The following is a 26,196-nucleotide window of genomic DNA, read 5'->3' on the forward strand; positions in this document are numbered from 1 at the left end:
TTTTTTTTTTTAAACAACCTGAATTTGTATCCATAAGAAAGAATGTTTCTCAGTTCCTGGTAAAGTATAATCTCCAGGTTACCAGTTATAATATGCCCATGGTAAGGATTAATTATATAATGACCTCCTTAATTACTGATTCATATTTGCCTATAAATACAACACACCCGATTGAAGCTTTCTTAACATGGATAAACACTATGTCATCAAATCTAATAAATAATTACAAAGCCTTACCTCCTCACGGATCCCCACTAACCACTATCAACTGTAATATATCCATAATTAAAAAACAATTATCAGAGCTACATGACCAATTTATTATTATCCCCATTGACAAAGCCACTAGTAACTATGCTTTCATATGTAAAGCTTTTTATTTTCACACCTTAAATACTGAACTCAATTCTAATGACATTGATTAACTGTACTATTGATAAAATTGATTAACTGTACTATTGATATCAATAATATCACGTCTAACTGATATTCCATAACTGCTAGGCTTGTACATATGTATTATTATTTTATTTATCTACTTCTTATTTTTTATCTTCATATACCATACATAGACACCTGAAGGATGCTCACAGAACTATGTTCAGGGTCCTACTATAGGAACGGGTATAGCAACCCCAAACTGCCCTAGCACCATCTTTTTGTCTTCTTCAGTACGCTTTATGCTTTCCTACCCCTATATTTTTATTTCTTGTGCGGCCATTAGTTTACCGAACGCAATACCTGAGATGCTCCTTTTCTGCTTTAAAACACTTTCCTCCCTATACAAAGTTCAGCGACTATTTACCTCTACTTTGCTAGCCTATTATTCCTTTCTATCCTGGGACGCATTCCTTCAAACGTTTAACCTCTTTATACATTTGTAACAAAATTAGTGTAATTAATTTTAATTTACTAATTTGCTACTTCACTAACTTAATTTATTTTAATTTATTTGAATACATCTCCAACCTGCAACACATGGGGTAACTAGCCCAACCTAATTAAATAATTTATTTAATTTTAAGATTTTCCCGATTTCTTACACCAGGGGGCCGCCAGCATATACCATATACCGTAGCCCACATTCAGTCTAAGCATTTTATTTCTGCACAACAGTACAGAATGCCACGACCCCAGTAAGTTATCCCATTTTTTGCTTTTTATTCTTGTTATTATTTTAATCTTTACTTCCAGCCTCTGTTGGGTCAGCCATGAAATATATGCACGCCACTTGATTAAAATTAAATTTAAAAAATTATTTTAACTGACTTTACCTACCTTAAACAAACTTTACCTACTTTTCACGTGAATTTCATGTCAGAAACAGAGGCTATACCCACTTATTTCCGTTTCCTCCTTTGATTTCGGCGGCTAGCCCTCGAGAAAGGTGCTGAGGTCACAGGACGAACAGCACTAAGTTATTCATATTAATTCTTATTATTCCTTATTACTTCTCTTTTATCTTAGCTCCCTTCTTTTTACCGTGATAGCGATTTCTGTTCCGTTCACCCTTTGTTGTTCCTAATTAGTGTTACTAGTACCGTAATGTTAGCACATTGCCATTCACAACTAGTAACTTATGTAGAAATTATGGTCGTTGGGTACTTTCTGCTTGTAGCAGTGTCCCAGGTCCATAATCCATTATTATTATTTTTATTATTAATAATATCTTAAACTGTTGCTTCCTTTAAAATATATATATATAAAATTTTCTCGTTTGTAAAGCTACTAGTGCAATTTGAGGGTGATACGACTATTCCTACTATCCTTAATCTCTCGCTATCTTTGCCTTTATTTATTCAGATGCACTTTTATCCCTTCCGTATCGCCAGTTCACTCCCTAGCCTTATACCAAATGCCTGCTCCAAATTGTTTTTACAAATTCTACTAAATCATATTCACCAAACTTAATTTCCTACCTGAATTTGTTCTCGGTTATTTATTTTTTATTTTTACAATATACAACTCGTTTTAATTTTTATTTTTTTGTAATTTAGTTTATATAGCATACGCTACGTTCGGACTATCTGGTCCATACTTTTTAAGAGTTATACTGCTTTCCCCTTTCGATCCCACTTGATTTATTCTTCTCTTCTCTTCTACAGTTATGGACAAGTAGAAACGTATTCCTTGATTCATGATCAGGTGTAGTCCCCCCTCAAGAAATACCTGTTCATGTATCAATATTTACTTTTGCTAATATCAGATTTTATTGCATATTTGCTCTATCCCCATATTTTGAAATTTAGCCAAATTCACCCACCCTTATCTGGTGCCAGCTACCAATAGTTTTATTAATTTATCATTTTTACTTTACAGATCACTCCTCTAATTGGTCTTACAATGCTACTTTATAATTTTACTTAATTCATCATAACATTTAGGATAATCACATTCTTTTTCCCTTTTCGCACCTACAATTTCTCAATATTTTTGCTATCCTTTTCCTTTTAGCTTTTGGCATTCTGTGTAATTTACATTTCCATCTTCATGCCTAACTGTCATTTATTAAAACATACATATATATATGGGGCTTATTGCCCCAAAACACCCTGTATTTTGGGGCTATAAGCTCCCAAAATACAGGGTGTTTTGGGAGCTTCTAGTATCGATTATTCTGAGTAAAAAAGTTCATATCAATGTGTCCAATTCTCAATGGGTACGGAGATACAACTGTTAGAAACTTTTGTGCACAAAGCCATTATGAGAGGTATTAAAGGATGATAAATGACTTATTGTTTGAATTTGACTTTTTGATTGATACAAACACAAATAATTGACAATTTTTAGTTTACAATAAATGTTCAAAAATCCTACCACCAACCTTAATGCACTTTGCAAATGTTGTGGTAATATGACATGTTGTTCTTTTGAGGTTGTCTTGGCGTTCCTTTATGAGGGCAGCAGTATCCAAAATGTGAGTGAGCTGTTGTTGTTATTTGGTTTTTAGGAGCATTAGCAACTAAGGCCATATTGCTCCGGGAATATGCGGTGGTCATTCGCTGACCTTTCCGCATCCTCCGTATTTGGTGGTGACGGGCTCGAACCCCGGTCTAATCAAGAAGCGTGTGCTACGCACTGCTGCTCCTTCCCACCTGGCTACGGAGGCGCCTGTGTGAGTGAGCAATTCATCTCTTGTTTTCACCTTTTATTTGTATACTGCACGTTTCATCCCTCCCTACAAAGAAAAATCTAATGGAGTGAGGTCTGAAACGGGACCACTGCAGCTGATCCATCATTCGGGGAAAGTTCGATTTAGATATTGTATCACCAGGTGGGTATAATGTGCAGGAGCTCTGTCATGCTGAAAGTACCTAACAATCCTTGTAGCCATGGGAACATGTTCCAATAGTAGTGGAAGTTTGTTTTGAAGAAATTCTACGTAAGGGCCCTGTAAGACGATTTTGTAACACAACAGGCCCAATCAACTGATTATCGATGATACCGCACCACACAGAAGCGATATTGAAAATTTGTTTCTACAGTGGCATGTGGATTTTTGTCTGAGCACCCATGAGAGTTACGGGTGTTGTGTTGATACCGTCACAGGTGAAAGTGGCTTCATCGCTGAACACTATTAATGGAATTAATCGGCAGTTAGCATTTACCCACCAATAAAATTTCAATTGCTGGGTGTCGTCTCCTGGATGAAGATGTTGCACACGCTGTATGTGAAATGGATACAAGCCGTGCTCATGTAATGTTCAACATACTCTTGTCTTCTCTATTTCAACCACATTTTGTTCATTTGCACATTCAGTAGAAATATGAGCATTGGGAACTGCACCAGTCTTGTGTAGTTCGGTGTAAACGCTCTTGAATCCAGTATTCTGCGGTTAGGAAAACATCGACCGTATTCTCTACAAGCAGCAGTAGCACTTACACCGCAAATACTGTAGACAAACACCATATCAGCATATTCAGCATGTGTGAAGATGTGCAGCAATCTTAACAACACTTCTAACAGCATCAGGCTATAACTGCTTCTTGGTCACATCTGATTCAGGGAACTGCACACCAGTTTCGAAAAGCTGTATCTCCATATCCATTGGGAATTGGACACATGTTTATATGAACTTTTTTTATTCCAAATAATCGATATTATAACCTCCCGAAATATTTACTATTTCTCCTGAATCACCGTGTGTGTGTGTGTGTGTGTGGGTGGAGAGAGAGAGAGAAAGAGAGATCACACGTGATCTATAATACTTCTTGATTGCCATCACTTTGTGGAAACCAGGGTATTGTTGGAGTAAGGACTTATATCCATTTTTATTGCAAATTATTCTACATTTGCCTCTTGCTTATTTTTTTCTGTCTGAAGAGTGTCCATAGCAGTGGAAGAATCATAAAAGAGCACCACATTGCAAGAATTTTGGTACTATTGTCTGAACAAACGAAGTGTAAATAATAGCTTGGTGTTAGCATTAGTAAAAGCACATGATGTAAGAAAGCAAGATTTTATATAGCATCAGCCAAAAAAAAAAAAAAAAACCACATCTTCTAATTTCACCCATCCACTCGCTCCAAATGTTTGTCTAGTTCTGCCTTATCTATGTAAGCTATCAACTTCTACGACAGATGGAAGCTTGTTCCAGCAATCAACCACACACTGGCTAAAGGCAAACTTCTACACATCTGTCCTATAACTGTCTTTCCTCAATTTGAATGTGTGCCATCTCAGGCAATTATTGTGAGCAAGAGAAAGAATCCCATCAGCATTGAGCATGCTCAAACCAATCAAGGCTTTATACACCTCAATCAGATCATCTCGCAGGTGCCTAGTCTCCAGACACTGTAATTTGCAAAATTTAAGCCTTTGTTCCATTCTCTAATCTTGTTGCCCTTCTCTGCACTTGCTCCAGCAGCTCTACATCCTTCCTAAAATTAGGCCTCCAGACCTGTATACAGTACTCAAGGTGTGGCCCAACCATTGCCTTATACAAGGGATAATCACCTCCTTATCCCTGCTAGAAAATTTCCTGTATATCATTGACAAGACACAGAGTTACTCTTGCAGCCATCTGCACTGCTCAGAAAACTGCATATCTGTCTGCACAATTACCCCAGGTCTCTTTCATTCTCCACTACTGTGAGTGTAACAGTTGGTACATTTCTCTGGGGTACTTCAGTTGCTACCTCTCAGCCCATCTGCTCAACCTTTCTAGATCCTGACAATAATGACAGTATGCAGCAGCAGCAGCGCATACTGTCATTAGTGTCATTAACAACCTGCCAACCTTCATATCATCTGCAAACTTGGACATTAAGCCTGATATACCATCATCAATATCATTAATAAATACAGAAAACAACAATCGACCCAACACCGAACCCCGAGGAACTGCACTAATAACATGTCCTCAGACAAGACTTCCCCTTTAACAAAACCATGCTGTTTCTGAGCTACAATTGAAGTCTTGTCTAAATGATCCTGCAGTGCTTCTTTAACCAATGCATCCCTTAATTTCCCTGGAATAGAAGTTAAAAAAGGTCTATAATTACTTGTCTCCCTTTGATCCTCTTTTGTAAATTGGGGTCACATTTGCACATCTCCAGTCCATGGGTACCTCCCCTGAGTCCAAGGAAACTCTCATAATTATGGCCAAAGGTTTGCTTACTTCCTTTAATATAACTGAATAGATACCATCCACTCCAGGTGCCTTTCTTATGTTTATCTTTAACAATTTCTCCTCCACTTTGCTCTCAGTTATTACAAAATCATCTAACTCACTGCCTGAGTTTAATTCACCTCTGGCATTTCCCCTCCCTGAATAGCTCCTCATGTGTGAATGTAGATGCAAAATACTCACTTAGTTTGTTAGCTACCTGAGCAGGATCATCAACAGTTTAACCATCGATATCCAATGGACCAATCTGATTCTACCACTTCCTTCTATAGTTTACATAAGTAAAGAATTCTTTGCCAAAGATTTCTCATAATCTGCCTTTGCCTGCTTAACCTTCTTTGTGAGTTGGTTACAGACCAGCTTATATCTATCATAGGCTTCCGTGTCACCCATTAATTTGTATATATCCCATGCATTTTTCTTCTCTGCCACATGTCTCATTAGTTCATCTGATATCCATTTAGGCCTAAACCTTGAACAATATTTTTAATTGGTATAAAAAGGATAGTAGCTTTCAAGATTAATTCTTTGAATGCTTCCCATTTTGAATTTGCTGTTGGTAATATCATCAGTTGGTCCCACCGCATAGAATTTAAATACTGTCTCAGACTAGTAGTCACCTAAACAAAAACCCTTCCCTTTACCCCTGATGGTAGTTACCTCTTTGTGTAAATTTCTCTTCAGCACACTGTGATCACTGCCACCTAGTGGTTCCTTTATCTGCAGATTCTTAATGCATGAAGAATCACTACTGATAATCAGATCAAGAATATTACTCCCTCTAGTTGCCTTCTGAACCTGCTGCTGTAGGAAACAATCATCCAATAAATTGACAAAAGCCTTGCTAGTGTGTGAGTGACCAACCCACAAATTCCAGTCAATATCTGAGAAATTAAAATCCCCCATTATAAGACTGTCTGATTTACTGGCCCACTCTATTTCCCTGTACATTTGTTTATTATACTCATCAGAGTCATTAGACCTATAACACACTCCTCTCAATTTTGATTTCCCAGTGCTTATGTCACACCAAACTGACTCAACGCTGCACTGTCCAGCCATGTCGACTGGCCATACTTCCTTGGATTTTATGTATTTCTTAACTAATGGCATAACTCCTCCTCCCTTCCTATCCTGTCTATCCTTCGTGTACACATTGTACTCCAAAAATTCTTGCATTTCTGCATTTCTTATATCTGTGTGACACCACATCTCTGATATCCTAACAGTATCTACCTTTGATGTTTTGACCAACACCTCAAATTCATCAAATTTATTTACCAAACTCCTAGCATTGGTGTACGCACAAGTATACATGCACCTGTTCCTATTCTTAGCTACCCCAACACAGCCCACGTGTTTACTTGTACCACAGTGACTCCCAGCAGTCGCTGAAATTCCCTGAATTTTATTTTCCAGGCTGCCTGCTCATTCCAATAGAAGCAATGCAAGAATCACTTTCATCTCTGTCAGTGGCTACTGTTAATCTATTCGTCCGTGTATCCCCCCAAGCTAGCAGTTTTCCTACCCACCTAACACTGCCTCGATTGCATCAGCAAATATTCTTGCACCCTTTCTATTTAAGTGTATCCCATCCTTGTAGAAGCAGTCTTTCCTGTTAACAAGCACACGACGAGGCTGAGAAAAATTCTACCCCTTCAGCCTTGCACAATCTCTCCAGGGCTGAATTGATTGACAAGGCTTTCATCATATACTCGCTCCTATCATGTCTGTGCAGAATTGCAGGCACTTTCAAATTCAACACTGATTCACGTTTTTTTTCTACAGTGACCCGTACTTGTTAAGTAATTCCTTCGGTCTCCTACTCTTAATATCATTAGTGCCAACATGTACAACAATATAACCTTTTGTGTGTGGCGCCTCCGTAGCCAGGTGGGAAGGAGCAGCAGTGCGTAGCACACGCTTTTTGATTAGACTTGGTTTCGAGCCCGTCACCACCAAATTTGGAGGATGCGGAAAGGTCAAGGAATGACCACCGCATATCCCGGAGCAATATGGCCTTAGTTGCTAATTCTCCTAAAAAGCCAAAACAACAACAATAACCTTTTGTGCCCTTAAAAGGTGATATCTGCTGTACAACATCATCAGCCTTTGCCCCTGCAGACATACGCTGGCCCTGTTCCACCTATCCTTTTTACAAAGCATGTTTCCCGTTTCCCTGACAATAGAGTCACCGACAACTAGTAGTTGTTGGTGACTCTATTGTCAGGGAAAATTTCCTGTGGGACCAGCGCATTCTGCCTTGGGGGTCGTCACTATGCTGCGTGTTGTTCAAGTACAAGCTCTGGCGTTGATGTGGGCAGCTGAGCTTGATGCCCCTCAATTGAGATCCTTCGAGGGCATCCACCCTTTCCTTCAAGTTCTCATATAGGCCCATAACAACACTGAGTTGTTGCCTGATTTCCTCATAGTCCTTGCATCGTGCACACATAGATATTCCCCTTGGTAATATCATGTCCTGTTCCTGATTGCTCCACAAACATCATACAAGCAGTACATTTTAAAAGGCTGTGATTCAGAGGATAACTCCCCCCCCCCCCACCAGTTCTCCCCTGAGCCACAGTACTCCCATTAGCTTGAGCCTTTTGCTTTGCTGCTCTGGTCTGAGTCATGATTTCGATTCAATTTCAATACAAAATTATAACCCTAAACTTATCTCAATGCAGTTATAACACTTTATATATATATATTTTTTTTTTTTTCCAGTATCGAGTATTATCTCCTAGTTTCGTTATACAGGGTGTCTCAAAAATACACGGCATAACTTCAGGAATGAGTTCCTCATATTTAGACAATAAAATATTTTATATCAACATATTTCCGGAAATGCTTGTTTCCCGAGTTATTAACCAGAATGTATTATCTCCCGCAGGTGATTTCCTTCATCACAAGGTACTGACAGAATCTGGTAGTTTTCCATTCCGCCCATGTACTCAAATCAGGAGCAAGTAGATATGCACTTTATGTACGGTTTGGCAGACGGCAATGCTCATCATTTGTACCATGAAAGGTTCCCAGAACAAAGATGTCCAGACAGGAAAACGTTTGAAGGTATCCATCGCCCCCTTTGTGAACGTGGGACCTTTACACCTCGTGCTGCCGACAGAGGACGACCAAGATCTATGATTCCTGAAGTAGAGGAGGAGATTTTGGATGTTTTGTCTGCCACTCCTGGAATCAGCACACGCAGAATAGCAATGTAACTGGCTGTTCAATGTTCGACTATTTGGAGAGTGTTGCAAGAACACCAATCCTTACCATCTGCAACGGGTACAGGCCTTGTCACCAGCAGATTACCCTGTGCGAGTAATGTTCTGCCAGTGGTTCTTGCAGCAGTGTGGTACAACTCGTCACTTTTCTGCCTTAGTGATATTCACAGATGAAGCACAGTTCACATGAGACGGATCCAAAACTTTCACAATCAGCATGTATGGGCTGAGGAAAACCCACGTGCAATTCTTCCATCACATCACCAACAGCGGTTCACCCTCAACATCTGGTCGGGCATTTTTGATGATTAGTTATTTGGGCCCCACTTCCAAACAAATTCACAGGGTAGGTGTACAGAAACTTTCTGTAAAACAACATGCCTGATTTCTTGGACGAAACGGCACCGATCATTCTTCAACAAGCACACTTCATGCATGAAGGCGCTCCGGCACATTTCAGCCACCTAGCCAGCAATTACCCGAATCGAAGGTTTCCTGGTCGTTGGATAGGTAGAGATGGACCAACTGCCTGGCCTCCATGCTTCACTTGATTTAAACCCACTAGATTTCTTCTTGTGGAGCCATTTAAAGTCATTGATGTATTCGACTCCGGTAGCTGATGTAGAAACTCTCTGCAATCGAATTATGGCAGGTTGTGAGACAATACAAAACATGCCAGGAATTTGGCATCGTCTTCGCGAGTCCATGAGATGTTGATATGAGGCCTGTATTCAGGCAGAAGGTGGGCATTTTGAACAGTTACTATAAGGTGATGTGAACAGTTAAGTGTCATAGACAGACCTTCACAACTCGGAAACCAAGCATTTCTGGAACTATTGATATAAAATATTTTTATTGTCTACATATGAGGAACTGCTGGTTAAAACAAGTAACGCGGACATAATAGGGCTTACAGAGACGTGGTGCCACCCGGAAATTGGGGATGATGAGTTTCAGTACGGCTTGTATAATGTATTTAGGAAGGATAGGTTAGATAGAAGGGGTGGTGGGGTAATGCTTCTTATCAGAAGCAGCCTGAGTGCGACGATAGCTTTCCCGGATTCAGACATTTCACATGCTAGTATAGAGTCTGTATGGTGTGAGATAGTTGGAAACAAAGGTATAATGCAAGTAGGAGTAATCTACAGACCAGGTGATTGTGAAGATTATGACAAAAGCCTCTACATGCAAATGGAATGGGCAAATAGGCGTCAATGCCTTATTATGGGTGATTTCAATTTGCCTCTAATTGATTGGAGTAAATGGGAAGGAAACTCGACATGGGGAACAAAATTTTTAAATCAACTAGATGACTTATTTGTATCAACATGTCAAGGAAAGTACTAGAGAAAAGAATATCCTAGACCTCATCATCACACATGAATCAGATGACATAACAGGGCTGACAGTAGAGGAACCAGTAGCAGGAAGTGATCACGGAGTTCTACGGTGGATGATGACGAGAGAGGTAGCAGAAGTAAAAGGCAAAGGAATGGGTTTTAATTTCAGAAAAGGAAATTACGATGCCCTAAGGTACTACATGGCCTCTATTAACTGGGTAGATATCGCGCAGAGAATGAATACAATTGAACTGTGGTACGCCTTTAAAACATTAATCACAGATGCCTTGAATGCGTATATACCATTAAAAAAATATTCCACGAGAAGGGTTCCAAGTTGGATGAATAGTGAAGTTGCTGCATTACTTGAGCAGAAAAAGGTGGCATGGAAAGGTTACAGAGCAATAAAAAGTACTGAAGCCTATAACAGCTACAAGGTGATGTGTAATAGAGCCACAGAAAAGGTTCGACAGGCAAAGGCAATTTATGAGAAATCACTAGCAAACAGAGCAAAGAGGGGGGAGATAAAGAATTCTTCACATATATAAATGCCAAGAAGAGCAGGACAAACCAGATCGGACCTTTACGTAAGGGAAAGGGGATAGTAATAAATACACCAGCTGCCGTTGCAGATGAACTCAACAGTTATTTTGCATCGATATTTACAAATGAAAAGCCTTTTGTGGCAATGGGAAATTGTGGGAGCGAAGTTAAAAAATATGTAATTAATGATATTGAAATTTTGCAAGATTATTTAATGAAAAAACTTTCGAGCCTACAGACCAGTAAGGCTCCTGGAGTTGATGGAATATACCCTATAATCTTAAGAGAGGCGGCAAGCGAGTGCATTGAACCATTGAGGCCAATTAATCGAGCATCACTAGACTCTGGGGAGATTCCCTTGGATTGGAAAAGTGCAAATGTATCTCCCATACATAAGGGTGGCTCTAAAAGTGAAGTTGGAAATTATCGACCTGTCAGTCTGACTTCAGTAGTAGGGAAAATCATGGAGGCAATGATCAAGGGTGGAATTCAGGATCATTTGGATCGAACTGAAATTCTCAAGGATACTCAGCATGGTTTTGTAAAGGGAAATTCATGTTTAACAAATCTGGTTCGCTATTTCGAAAGGGTCACTCACGAGCTGGATTTAGGGAATAATTTTGACATTGTTTATTTAGATTTCAGCAAAGCTTTTGACTCAGTCCCACATGAGTGGTTGCTTTATAAGCTGGAACAGGTTGGAATCACTGGGAAAATCGTTAGATGGATAGAAGGATGGCTTCAGGGCAGGAGGCAGAGGGTTGTGATAAATGGCTATTCCTCAGATTGGGTTGATGTAAGAAGTGGGGTTCCCCAAGGATCAGTATTAGGGCCACTGTTGTTTTTAATTTTCATAAACGACATTGATGAAGGGATAGAGGGCGTGATGTCTAAATTTGCAGATGATGTTAAAATTGGTAGAGTAGTTAATGATCACTGTCAAGCTGAGCTTCTTCAGAGAGACCTAGATAGACTTCAGGAATAGTCAGAAAAATGGCAGCTGTGCTTTAATCCAACAAAGTGTAAGGTATTACACCTGGGAAACAGTAATCCCAAAAAAACTTATTCACTTGGTGGAGTTTAACTAAACCCAGTACTGGAGGAAAGAGACTTGGGTGTTACGATACGGTCAGACATGAAATTCTCTGAGCATTGTAAACAGGTTGCAAGGAAGGCCCATGGTGTCCTATCGATGATCTATCGAACTTTTGCAAGTAGAGATAGGGACGTGATAATCCCATTATATAAGGCTTATGTTAGACCACACTTGGAATACTGTGTTCAAGTATGGAGACCGCACCTAAAGAAAGACATCGAGCTTCTTGAAAGGGTGCAAAGAAGGGTAACTCGCCTGGTGAGATCGGCAAAAGGGCGTCCTTATGAAGAAAGACTTTGAATATGTGGGTTGCAGAGTTTGGAAACTAGACACCTTAGAGGAGATTTGATTGAGGTGTTTAAGGCTCTGAGAGGCATCAGTTAAATGAATGAGAACAAAATTTTCAAGATTATAAATGATGCTAGAACTAGGGGACATAAATTCAAGTTACGGGGGCAAATGTTTAGATTGGACTGCAGGAAGTTTTATTTTAGCCAGCGAGTTATAAATTACTGGAATAAGTTGCCTTCATGGGTGGTAGAGGCCGACAGTTTGGGGAAATTCAAAGGTCATCTGGATAGTACTTTCGGGTAAGGGAAGCGCATAGAATGATAGGTTTAATTTCCTTATTATTTATTTTTTATTTTATTTTTTTATTTATTAATTATTATTTATTTATTTACTTTTTTATTTATTTATTTATTTATTTTTTGTTTTTATCATTGTTTTGTTTGGATTTTTTTTTTTTTTTTTTTGGCTGGTGCAGCATAAGCCATAGGCTTTCTTGCACTATGCGGCCGTTACTAATACTAACTCATTCCTGAAGTTATGCCGTGTATTTTTGAGACACCCTGTATAACTTGTATACGGAAGAGATACAGGGTGTATCTCTTCCGTATCCTTATCAAGTTATATGTATTAATTAAAAATGTTACGTTTGTAAAATGTAAGTAGTTATATGTATTTAGTTAAAAAAAAAAAAAGTACAATTTAATTGACACTGAAGTTTAACAAGATTAATAAATTTTACTGATTAATCGATTATACTATACTAAGCTAACAGATTTTTAATACTGTGCTATGTTTTTCGCTATCTAGTTTTACTGATAGCGAAAACCTTACGCTGTGTAGTTCTGGATATACAGTGTATCGTATAACAATGGCGGCAAGTTAAGAACAGTAAATCTACGGACACTAAGTATTAATTAACTTTCAAACTCCCACTATCTAAATTCAAAATAAACCAAGGAGCTTGACATTACTCTATAAGCTACTTACAGAACATAATTTAATATAACAATTAAGTCAATAAAATGGCTAAATATAAATAATTAGCATTGTTACTTGGGTGGCAATGATATCCCCAAATTCCAAAATGTCAATATTATAACAAATTCAAAAAAGCATGGGAACTTTTCAGTATTATTACACTCAAATTCAATTTTCCAAAGATTAAGCTTCCCTTCTAAAGTTTCTATTTTATCACTGAGTATTAATATATTTGTTCCCTGTCCTTGAAGACTTAAATTTAATTCATTATGTTTTTCAAATATATCAGCAAGGGAACTAAGTTTTCCAAGCCATTTTTGATTTGTAAACAATTGAGCAAGGTTCTGATTTTTATCTGATAAAAACAAAACTTGGTGTTTGAAGTCAAAAAGCAACTCTTTACCACTGGACAACCACCTCAATTTCGTATATAAAAGAAGCATTTCATCCCATTTCATTACAAAGCATTGTGAAAAGTCTGCTATTTAAGCTATTGCTTTTTAATAGTTGATCACACTTATCGCATCTTTCAAAACTTCTTGAAAATCAGTTTGCATTTCCTTTGCTATTAATGCTTTCCTATGTGTAATGCAATGATTGAAAACTATATTTAGAGCAATTTCCTTTACTTTGCCTTTAAACCTTTATTTTATCCTGTTAATGCAGCTGCACCATCAGTACAAATCGCAAAGCAGTTGTTCCACTTTAGACAATATTTGTTTGAAAGAAAGTATTTATAATATCAAAATTCTCGCCCGTTGTTCTTCCTTCCAAAGCTTTGCAAAATAGAAAATTCTTCAAAATATCTCTCTCGTAGCAGTATCAGACATATACAATAAGTTGAGCAAGGTTTTAAATATCTGTGAATTCATCTAACTTTATTGCAAAAATTGGCCTTTCTCTCAATCGATTTAATAAATTGAATTTTATGTTGCTGATAACTGTGTCTCTGGATAGAGAATTGGTATTTAAATCGTTGCTGTGCTTTTCTCCATGCATAATTGAAATCATTTTTATTGCTGCAGGGAGAACAAGGGATTCAGCAGTAGTATGTGATTTCAAATTTTTTCCTATTAAATATGAAACTTTCAACGATGCTCTAAAAGCTTTACAAGGAACTGCAGTGTTTCTTCACGAAAGATTTCGCACCTTGTATGGCATCAGCGTATCTTTTGAAAAGGATTCAGTATTTTTCATTATCTCTGGTTGTTTCTTATGTAAGTGTCTTTTTCTTTTAATTGGTTTCATGGTTTCGTTAGTCACTGTTTTTTGTAGCATATTACACACGCAGGACCTTGCTCATCATCAACAACACTGTAAGTAAAGCTGTACTTCATAAATTCTTCTTGATATTTTCTATTCTTTTTCATTCCTTTTGATTTGGAATATGATGGCTCTTTATCAGAAATTGGTGGTTGCCGTACACTTGAAATAACGTTAGTGTCCAAATTTTCACATGATACATTTTTTACCCTTTCAGCTTCTGGTGTATCTGTAGCAACATTATTGTCATCACTCCTCGACTGTTTTGTTCTGATTACCCAATTGTCCATAGGAAAATATATAAAAATGTATACTTTTTTCCTTGTTAAAAACAAGGATAATATAAAAAGTAGCAGAAGAATGAAAAATGCATCCAAATTGACGTGAAAGCACTGAATTACGAAGCAGAATAAAGCGTGCGTGCAACAGATTTACTATTTACTGCCACCACATATTCGCTTCTCCGGCTTTGCTGTAGGAAGCACGAATTAAGACCTAGAGGGATTACGATTCAGCAATTGAGTAATACTGAGAAGTCACACTAGTCAGCTGCTTTCTGCATGTCAATAGCCAGTGAGCAAATTAAGCTATATTATCCACAAGGATAATAAGTAAGAAAGCCACCTGCATCACATGAAACCACCCTAAAAAATAAAGAGTGGCAATAGGGTTTACTCGTATCTCAGAATTTGTTCAAGTAGTAAGGTCTCTACGTAGGCCTACAGTATTGAAAAAGTAATTTTAACAACAGGTTTTTTGTCTTTGATGTACACAAAAACTAATTTTATTTAAAAATTGCCACAACCCCTCTGGGGGTCACACCCCACAGTTTGTGCACCACTGTCTTACAGTATCCTTATTGAAATTGTTCATTCTGGTAATGCTGGCACATTTTTTGGCTCTTCTTTTTCCTAGCCTCGATAGCTGTTGTCCATAGATATCATTGTTTATAAGTATATCAATAAAAGATCCATGAATGTCTGAATGTATATCTGATCTCACAAAGAAGCACTTCTTTTTAAAACCACAATGCTATTGTTCTTGACCCATTCTGATAAAAATTGGAAATCTGTTATGGTTGAGAACTAACTTATGACATTATGTTATAGTAAAAATGTATTTTCATTTTATATTTTTCTGTTGAAAAATTTTTAAGAGCTGTGTATATAATAGTTATTGTTTTCTTTTTATAGAAGCATGGCAGCTTTTGCAGGTATGTGTGACGGTGGGTCTGCAGAAGATGGCTGTCTTGCTGCATCACGTGATGATACTACTGTTAATGCCATGGATTTAGTGAGTATAAATCTCGTAATCATCAAATGACTATATTTTATAGAATTATTTTTTTAATATTATTTTATCTCATATGGAATGAAGCAAATCCTACTGTTTTGTTAATTCTGTTATTTGTATATCATTTGAATGAAAGTACGTATGGTCCTTTTCAGAGAAATTTATTTTCCTCCATCACTTTTAAAAACATTTTGCTATTTCATATTTAATAAATCTGTTAAACCTATACTAGGCATGCATGCTGGTGTTAAAAGTCCACCAAAACAATATAAACATAAAAAAAATATCTATTAGAATTACCCTGACATGAATTTTATTATTCCTTTTGTGTAATTTCAACTTTTGACTGGCATCATCAATTATGTTAGAACTGGAACTGAAAAAGTTTTGCCATTTAAAAAAAAAAAAAAAAAAAAATCAAACCTCTCATTATTTGGCAGAGAAACTGTTCAACCAACATGCCTACACTGTTAGTATGCATGTGAGAATAACAGTAAATGTCTGCTGCTAGAAGTACATAACCTTTCGTTTTGATTACAGCACTCGTAGTTCAGTCATTAGTTTTAGTAATGGAGCAATATGGCGTTAGTTGCTAATGCTCCTAAAAACCAAATAACAAACAAACTAACAACAGTTTTAGTAATAATTTACTGTTTTATTTTTATCAACAACTAATCATGTAGATTGAATTCTTATTCCAATTTTTATAATTACTTATGAAGTAAAGCAAAAATACTTTTTCATTTAGGTTTATCGAATTCAGACAATTTAATAAACCTAAATGAACAACATATTCATGTATTTTCAAAATCACATATTCTAGAAAATAATTTTTTTTAGGTTCAAATATTCAAAAGGGGAGGACAATTCTCTTCCAACCCACTCGTTAGAAGTTCAGCCAGAGTATGTTGGATTCAGATGTTTTGAGTCTGGAAAAAATAATAAGTTAGAATGGATACAACTCCTAATCAAAATAGGATAAAGGTAAAAATGATGACAAATGTGAAAATCAGTCAGAAGACACTGAAAATTATTTCCTTGGCAGAAAAAAGTTTTTTTCATTTGAAAATACTCCGGTCAGTAAAACTAGTAAAACAATGTAAACATTTTTCTCAGATTATCCCAATCTGAGGAGTAACCATTTATCACAACCCTCTGCCTTCTGCCCTGAAGCCATCCAGCTATCCATCTAAGGATTTTCCCTGTGATTCTAACCTGTTCCAGCTTATAAAGTAACTGCTAATGTGGGACTTAGTCAAAGGCTTTGTTGAAATCCAAATAAACAATGCCGAAATTATTCCCTAAATCCAGCTCTTGAGTGATCCTGTCAAAATAGCTAACCAGATTAATTAAACATGATTTTCCCTTTACAAAACCATGCTGAGTATCCTTCAGAATTCTATTTCTATCTAAATGATCCTGAATTCCACCCTTGATCATTGTCTCCATGATTTTCCCTACTGCTGAAGTTAGACTGACCGGCCGGTAATTTCCACTTCACTACTAGAATTGCATATATATGTTGGAGATACATTGGCACTTTTCCAATCCAACGGAATCACTCCCGAATCCAGTGATGCTTTCATAATTAGCCTCAATGGTTCAATGCACTCACTTACTGCCTCCTTTAAGATTATAGGGTATATGCCATCAACCTCAGGAGCCTTACTGGCCTGTAGGCTCGAAAGCTTTTTCATTAAACAATCATGTGTAATTTCAAGTAATAATCATGTGAAATTTCAGTCATTCTTCATACATTTACTGATCTCACCGTGTGAGTTGCCCATCTTTGGACCCTTTCAAGAAGTTCAATGTCTTTTTTTGGTGAGGTTTCCATACTTGGACACAGTATTCCAAATTCACTTTTATAATTGCCTTATACAGTTGGCTTATGATATCCTTATCTCTACAGCATAATGTTCAATAAATCGTCGATAGGACACCATGAGCTTTCCTGTTTGCCTGTTTTCACTGCTTAGAAAACTTCATATCTGCCTGTATTATAACTCCTAGCTCCCTTTCTTCTTGTACTGTTTTTAATTCAACCCCACCAAGTGTATAATTTATTTTGGGGTCGCTATTCCCCAAGATAAAGAATTTGCATGTTGTGGCATTTAAATGTAGCTGCCACTTTTCTGAACATTCTTGAAAGCCTGTTCCAATTCATTCCAATCTCTAAATTTTGACATCATGCCCTTTATCCCTTCATTGATGTTTTTTTTGAAAATCAGAAACAACAGTGGTCCAACAACTGATCCTTGGGGGACTCTGAAGAATAGCCATTGTTGACAATCCTCTGCCTTGCAGCCTCCCTACAATCCATCTTAGAACCTTTCCAGTAATCCCAAAATGTTCTAGCATACACAGTAACCTCTCAGTATAAGTGTGTAAGTAACCTCAAATGCTTTGCTAAAATCCAAATAAAACTATGTCAAAATTGTTCCTTACATACAGATCATATGTAATGTCAAAATGGCATACTAGTTTTGGTAAACATTATTTCCCTTAAAAAACTGTGTTGTGTGTCTTTCAGAATGCCATTTCTATCTAAATATCCCTGTATTGCTATTGCACACCTTAATTATAGCTTCTAAGACTTTCCTACCACTGAAGTCAGACTATCTGGTCTGTAGTTACTAATTTCACTCTTAGAACCACCTTTATGTATTGGCAGTTCTTTGGCACTTCTTCAATTCAAAGGAATCTTTCCTGAGTCAAATGATATCCTCATAATCCTCACTGGTTCCATGCACTCTCTAGCCATGTCCCTCAAAATTACTGGGTACATGCCTTAAACTCATGGAACCTTACTTGCTGTAATTGTTGAAAGATTTTCTAATAAATAGTTATCAGTAATTTTGAAATCACTAACTTCATATGGCTCAGTCTCTCTTCAGCATAAAGCGTCTTTTGTCAGTAAAGACTGATGATTTAATTCATCAGCAACATCAGTATGGTTATCTAAGATTTCCCATACGCAGTACACAAGGGATCTATCTAATTTGTATTTACATACTTGAAAAATTCCTTGTCCTCAGTCTCTGCTCTCTTAGCCAGTGCTTTCTCATACTCAGCCTTCTCTTCCCTAACCATATTTGTCGTACTATTACAGCTCAACTTTTAGCTGTTGTAGGCTGCAGTTGTGAAATATGGACATTGAATGCAAAAGCTTACAAAGACAAAGTGTCATGCAGAGAAGTATGGAGCACCAAATTTTGAAAATACTAAAAAGGGACTGAAAAACGTGCCTGGGTTTGCTGACACACCAAAGTCTGTGACATCATTGAAAGAACAAAGCACTTAAAATGGAAATGGGCAGGTCACATATAGCTAGCAGTTAATGATAATGAAATTTGCTGGTGTACAATGGCAACAGAAAGCACAAAACTGCAGTTGCTGGAAACTTGAGGGAGCCTTCATCCTGCGGATTGACAGTGGCTGAAGATGATGATATGTTACGAGTTTATGTTATATGTATGCTATACCCTGATGTTCTGGAGTTTTAAATTAGCTATAATATTACTAGAAATAATTTCTTAGCTAAAAAAAAAGTCCAACCTACTTCAGTAAAACCTTCTAGCTACTTATTTACCACAGTTAAAACACTACAATTCCGCTACCAAGCACTGCACTAGTTACGAGCTACGATATTTGTGTCAAATAATATAAAAGCTGTACCAATATTAAGTCATAACTTACAAAATCTCTAGCTAAATTTTCAAAATAAGCTAACAAACATGAATAGGATTGCTAAAATTATTTATTTAAGTAAAAATGTGGTACTGGCCTTACAGCTGAAATAACGAGTTATGTATAATGCTCTGCTTGTTCTTCGCTTTATAATATGCTACATTTACAGAACAAATGTAGCAAACATTAATATGATCCTGAGTTTCCTTCCACATCCTGGAAATGGTAAATGGCATGACTTTCTTTTTATTCATCTCCCCAGTCACTGCCCTCCACACATGTATGACATACTTTATGAGAGGGCTGCCTAACTTTTATTCTGTCTTTGTTTTACCTCAATATAGTTACTGCAAATGTAACAAAATTTATTTATGTTGTTTATGCACCTACAAATTGCCATTGTGAAAGGCACAAAATATGGAAATCATGTTAGAGTCATGACTGCACTAGAAAACAACTGAATGCAGAAGAAACATTGCATATATATATATATATATATATATATTTACTTGACTTGTAGGTCTAAACATGTCTGTACCTGTCAGGCTCCGGAATAGAAATACCCAAGGACGTAGTATGCATATCACATGTATATGGAATGTGTATCTAAGAAAATAGTTCTTGCTGTTTGTAAAATGTGCCAGAAAACAACAGTTTAGATTTTCGGAATTAGTACTAAAAGTACACCCAGAAACTCTGTGAATTTTGAAAACTTCAAAATCTGTGCAGGCCAGTGTAATGAAAGTAAAGTCAAGTAAACTGAAAATAAATGTTCCAGTAAAACTGATTATAGCAGGATTGTAATTTACAGTGAAATTAAACAATTTTGATTCTTACTTCTTATTTTTAACTGGACAACCTCTACCTTCTAAAATGAAAGGAACAGCTAAAGAAAGTTATTACCTAAAAATTTTTAAATTTCTTATTGAAATATGAGGGAGAGTCAACAAGAAAGTTGCAGAAAATTACAGCCCTGTAAATACTAAATGAACATCTGAAAGTTTTTTTTTTTTTTTTTTACTGGAATCAGTTCATGGTTAGTCTTGCATGATAAAAGATTTTTTACTGTAGGAGTGCAAAGTTGTAGAACAATATGTAGTTGTGCATTTTTTATTAGCCAAAGAATTGTGTAAGGCTGTTTACAACTGGGTTGAAAAACTTTCACAAGAGTTCAGTCCTTCCAGACAGCGTGGGTCACAACATCTGGTTGAAATTACAAGTGATGCAGTCATGGTCCAGTTAACAATAAGAATCAAAATTGTTTAATTTCACCATAAATGGGTCAACAAATCCTGCTATAATCAGCATTAAACTGACATATGGACAGAATATTTTGTTGGTGACACAATGCTAATTATGATGACTAAACATCATTGAAAACAGAAACCTTGAATATAGACCGAATACTAAGGATTCACTAACTTTTAAAGTATGTTCCCTGTAAAGCGTGTTTTTATAGTAGAATATTTGGTTTTTGTTAAATGTTGCATCTAATACAAGCTGCTATTTTTTTTTCTTATCATGATTTTATCTTTCAGCTTCATGAAAGTAATTATGATACTGGCAGGGCATTACAAGCACTTGTTAAAAATCCCATTCCACCAGGTATTGACAAAAAATGGACTGAAGATGAACAGGTAATTTTGATGAAAAGTTTATTAGCTGTTTTTAGAGGGAAAAATTTCTATTAGAAGTTAATTTTGATTTTAATAATTTTCTTATGATTAATCCTTATGTTAATAATTTGCCAAATGTGTGTGTTTGTTTGTGGTAGCGAGATTTTCCCTACACTGGCTTTGTGGAGGGAATTTCTTCATGGAATTTTTTTAAAAAAATTGTAAAAACAAAAATTTTGTGCCTGAATGTTTTTAAAAATTAATTTGTTCTTGTTGTGACCGTATTTCACTTTAATATGTGGTGAGGGGATCGCCCAGTGACGCTGCTGGGTTTCTAGATTAGCATTACTGGGATCTAACGCCCATAGCCTAGGTACCAGGCTAACATCATAGGAATCCAGAGTGTTTGCCATGCGCTGTGACCTGTGGAAATTCGGAAACAGTGATCCTGGTGGTTGAGGGGCCCAGCGTCGACACACCACTTTGGCCTCTGCTTTGACAAGATGCATTGTCCTGGATGGCCTGGCTAGGATCAATTGGCTAGTGGGTTTGCCTGCAAGGGTCAATCGTATTAATGCTATGCCCCTACCCTCATGGTCCAAGGGACACGGATTCAGGCCGGCAGCAGTGTGGTATGGTGTGTTGGAAGTGGAACGTGAGGGCTACACGTTCCACTTCCAAGAGCATTTATTGCTTGCCAGATAGTGGGTGTCCCATTTGGGATCTGTGATTGGATGGGGAGCTTGGACACTGAACCAATACAAAAACATTCTTAAATTCAGATAAAACTATTTCTTCTGGTGCTCAAACCCACTCCCTAAATGAAATAAATACCTCAGAACTAGACAATGCCACTGCTGCAAAGAGACCACGAACTGAAGTTCTATCTGGTCCCATTCCCAGATTTCTGATCATACATTCTAACACCGAGAAACAGCTGCTCTGAGAAACAAATTGGAGGAATACCAGTTACCATGACACCACACAGAACTTTAAATTCATCAAGGGGGTGTCATCTTAGAGTGGACTTCTTTGAGGTTACTGAGGAGGAGGAGGAAATCCTCTCTGAACTAAAGCCACAGGGAGTGAAAGCTGTTAGGATGGGATGGGAAGTCAGTACTGACTAGAAACCAAATCCTTCATTTAATTTTTCAATGTCTCCAAATTCGATTAACGCTAGGTACATAAATTGCAATGTAAGGCCATACATTCTAAATCATTACGATGTTTTAAATGTCAGAAATATTGACATTTGCAGATGGCCCGCTGTGGAGCACCTGCCTGTGCTTCTTGCAGTGCAAAAGACAATGAAAGCAATGCATGTATAGCCACCAAACCCATTTTTGTCAACTGTGAAGGTGAGCACCCTACATACTCAAGGGCATGCTAGTGGTAGAAACAATAAAAGTAGTCATACCCTTGCAGACAAGAAAAGCAGACATACCTTGGTCCTAGTCCACCTATACTTATTACAGAAAATATTTCCCGTTTCCCTGACAGTGGAGTCTCTAATAGAATTAAGTCCTTATCATGCTACTTATTTATCATGCACTTCTCCCATCTAAATTAGACTGTATCCCAAGTGTATAGTGACTAGGCCCAGTTCACCTCCAATCAATGTTCCCTGTAAGCTGGGCACGTGTGCAGCTGTGCAGCTGAAATTTTATTTTAAAAATGCTGCTGGAAGCACCGTCAACAGTAGCAAGGAATGCATACAAAACTGGATGATCATAACGTAGAAGCTGTGGAAGGTGTACACCCTGCACCAAAAATTCAAATTTTTATTAAAAATTGGTTGAACAAGGTAAAAATTAGTTTCTATAAAATTATTTGTATGACAGTAGTTGTTTTGCTAAAATTATAAGTTTCTTCACTTAATAATTAATTTGTTTGGTATTGTCAACTAATAATTATAATGCTAATTATTATTTTTAGCATCCTTGTGATGTCGAAAAGAAAGGCTGAAGGAGAGTTAAATGTTTTGAAGAACAAAGCTTGTGCAAGATTTAAGTAGGAATGGCTTTTGCATCTCGTAGAAACTGAACTACCATCTTCGCATCAGAAACAAAAAAAACAAAAAAAAAAAAAACACAATTGCTGATATTTTTAAATATCGAGATACTGGCGACGTATGCATTTGTGTGGAAGCAAAAGTTGGGGGCGAGTTCGGCAGTGGAAAGATATGGGAAGCATGGAAATTAGGTTACTTAAAACAGCATCTCAACCAGACAGAGAATTCATGTAGATGCAGTTACCAAATTACGCAACCAGAAAAAAGTTGGAATTTTGCAAATGTTAACTGAAACTCCAAAAGTCCGTGAAGCAAGAGTGGAACAAGATGTTTGAAAGAAGTCTGACTCTAATATGGTCAAGGTGCTGATTGATAACATTATCCTAGCATTAAAATTAATGCTTCAATACATTCCGTCCAAGAAATTCATGCACGTGTCCAAATTTGTAAATATATCAGAGAGTTGGGGCAGCAAGAACTATGTGTTTGAATATGTTGAGTGTATCAGCTTTGTATTGCAGAAACAAATAATGGGAAAATTGCAGAAATCTGCTTTACATACATTAATTGCTGATGAAAGTGCTGATATTTCTGTACAGAAAATATTAATTTTGTATTTTAAGTTTCTACCAGAAAATGAAACTTCCTATAGGACTGTTCTTGCAGGTATTTTGAAACTAATAGCATTTGCAGTATAACTATTTTTGAAGCAATAAGAATATTTTATATCAAGAACAATCTTTATCTTCAAAAGGTGGTGATGTTTACATCAGATGGAGCACATGTTATGCTTGGAAAAAATAATGGTGTGGTAACAATTCTTTGACGAGAAATAAAGCATCTGTCTGAACAGCATTGCGTTGTCCACAGAGAAGACCTGGAATTAGACGACGCCTGGAAAAAAGTGTCAGTCATGCAGGATATAGAAACACCGTTACGAACAGCATATACAATGTTCATTAGGTCATCTATTATGAAAGGAAAGCTAGAAGAATTAGCCAATGTCACAGAATGTGGAGTGTTTGCTATTTCAACCACTAAATGAAGTGAGATGGCAGTCAAAACATTTTTCCTAACTGCTTTAATGAGAAATTACGAAGTTTTAATCCAATATTGTAAAGAGCAAGTTAATGAATGTAACGAGCCAACCAGTAACTACTGCCTGAAGATTTTGACCAATCCACAATATCGAATAGCATTAACTGTTCTTAACGATGTTTTAGAAGATCTGGCATCTTTCTGTAAATTCCTTCAGAAAAGTTGTTTGAATACAATTGAAGCACTGAATTTTTGCTTTTGCACTAGTATGCAAAAACAAAAATTAACAAGATAAGGTCACAGTATCTTGGCCATACTGTTTATTGGATTGACAAAGTAAAAGATTTGCTTTCATCTATAAGTTCTGACGTCAATAGTACGCCTATTATTCTACTCATTAAACGTGTGTGTAATCACTTGGACAATAATTTCCTGATGATGAGCTCAGAGAATGGCAAGCTTTTGACCCAATTGCTATGGCAAACACAACCAATTTTGAATTTGGAGAAAATGTTAAACAACTAATAAAAAAAAATACTCAGCTACCATTACAATAAATGAAAGTATTGCCACAATAATATATTGCATCAGTACTGTGATTTTAAATTTATCGTTTCTGAGAAGGTTAAGAGTGGTTCAATTAAGTTCTTCGCTGATATGTAGAACTACATGCTCAGAAACGAAGAATTTGAAGAACTGTCAATTCTTGTTGACATCTGTGAAACATTTCAAGATTCTAGTGCTGAGTGCGAATGTGGATTCAGTGGCATGAATTCCATCAAATGTAAATCTAGGTTGTTCCAGAAAACAAGCTGAAGGAATAAATGAGCAAGAATAAAAGTTGGACAGTAAAAGGATGCCGAATGGTTGCGGCACATGTTCGGAGTGTTTTAGAAGAGATAGCGGAAATCATAGAAGCCAATTCAGAAAAACAATGCTCATGGAAAACGTATAGAAAAACCATGCAGCAGAAACAGTATCTGTATGAGAGAGGAGAGACAGAGATGTGTCATTAATTAACTTTTAACTGCACTCCTTTGAATGGGATCTAGAAGGCCAAAAGGAAGAAAAGTAGGATAGAAGGAAAATTCCCTTCCCCCCCCCCCCCATATTACACCAATAGTTTGGGAATTTGAAGAATTTAGAGATTTAGAACAGCTTAAAGGATTTTTTTGGAGAAAGAATATGAAAAGGTTTCACTTGGATCTGGGTGCGTGATTACTCGTCCCCATTAGTAGAGATCCTGGATGGGAGGAGGGGTTGTTATGTTTTGTTATTAAATCTGAACTTTTAGGATATTAGTTTTAGGTCCCATTTCTCAGAGATTATTATTGGTCTATATGTGTTTATTGATCTGTTTGTCTATCTGATTGCTAGAGTCTCACAGGTTTATAACTTAAATTTTGTATCTTGTTTGTCTATTATTAGGATGTTTTCAAAGGATGGGTAATGTCCTTCGTCTAAGTGGTGAGCAACCAATTCGGAACCTGTCTAGTTTTTCTTTATCAGCATTAGTAGAGGCATACGATGCATGAAAACAAGCTTATGCAGCATCAGCCCAAAAAAAAAAAAACAAACAAAAACCCTCCTATTTCACTCCTCCATTTGTTCCAAATGCCTGTCCAGTTCAGCCTTAAATTTAGGCTATCAACTTCTACAACAAAAGATGGAAGTCTGTATCACCAATCAACCACCTGCTAGCTAAAGGCAAATTTCTGCACATCTATTCTACAACTGTCTTTCCTCAATTTGAAACTGTGCCCCCTCAGGTTCTTAATCTGAGCAAGAGGAAGAATCCCATCAGCATTCAGCTTGCTTAACAGATTCAAGGCCTTATACACCTCAATAAGATCACTTCACAGGTGCCTACTCTTCAGGTGCTGCAATTTGCAGAACTTAAGCTTTTCTTGGTAAGAGCACCCCTTTGTTCTCCTCACCAATCTTGTTGCCCTTCACAGCAGGGACAGGGAGGTGATTATCTCTTTATACAAGCAATGGCCAGTACTCTAGGTGTGGCCTGACCATTGCCTTGTATAACGAGATAGTCACCTTCCTGTCCCTGCTATCAAAATTCCTGTATATCATTGACAAGACTCCATGACCCGCCCTGGCAGCATGTGTGCACAGCGAACTTCATACTTTACTGCACAATTACCCCCCCCCCCCAGTTCTTTTTT

General features: G+C 37.0%; 1 protein-coding gene across 4 annotated transcripts in view; it reads left to right on the plus strand.

Annotated features, from left to right (window-relative positions):
• Nucleotides 1–26,196, plus strand: part of LOC150074890 (uncharacterized) — a 618,385-nt gene that overhangs the window by 364,419 nt on the left and 227,770 nt on the right. For all 4 annotated transcript variants that reach the window (XM_090389408.1, XM_090389412.1, XM_090389409.1 and 1 more), the window contains 2 exons: nt 15,565–15,664; nt 20,893–20,991. In XM_090389408.1, coding sequence (XP_090245534.1) covers nt 15,565–15,664; nt 20,893–20,991 — 199 coding nt within the window. The remainder of the gene's footprint in view (nt 1–15,564; nt 15,665–20,892; nt 20,992–26,196) is intronic.

This window comes from Mastigoproctus giganteus, unplaced genomic scaffold, assembly GCF_048544385.1.
Source record: "Mastigoproctus giganteus isolate SK-2022 unplaced genomic scaffold, ASM4854438v1 scaffold_16, whole genome shotgun sequence".
NCBI lineage: Eukaryota > Metazoa > Arthropoda > Arachnida > Uropygi > Thelyphonidae > Mastigoproctus > Mastigoproctus giganteus.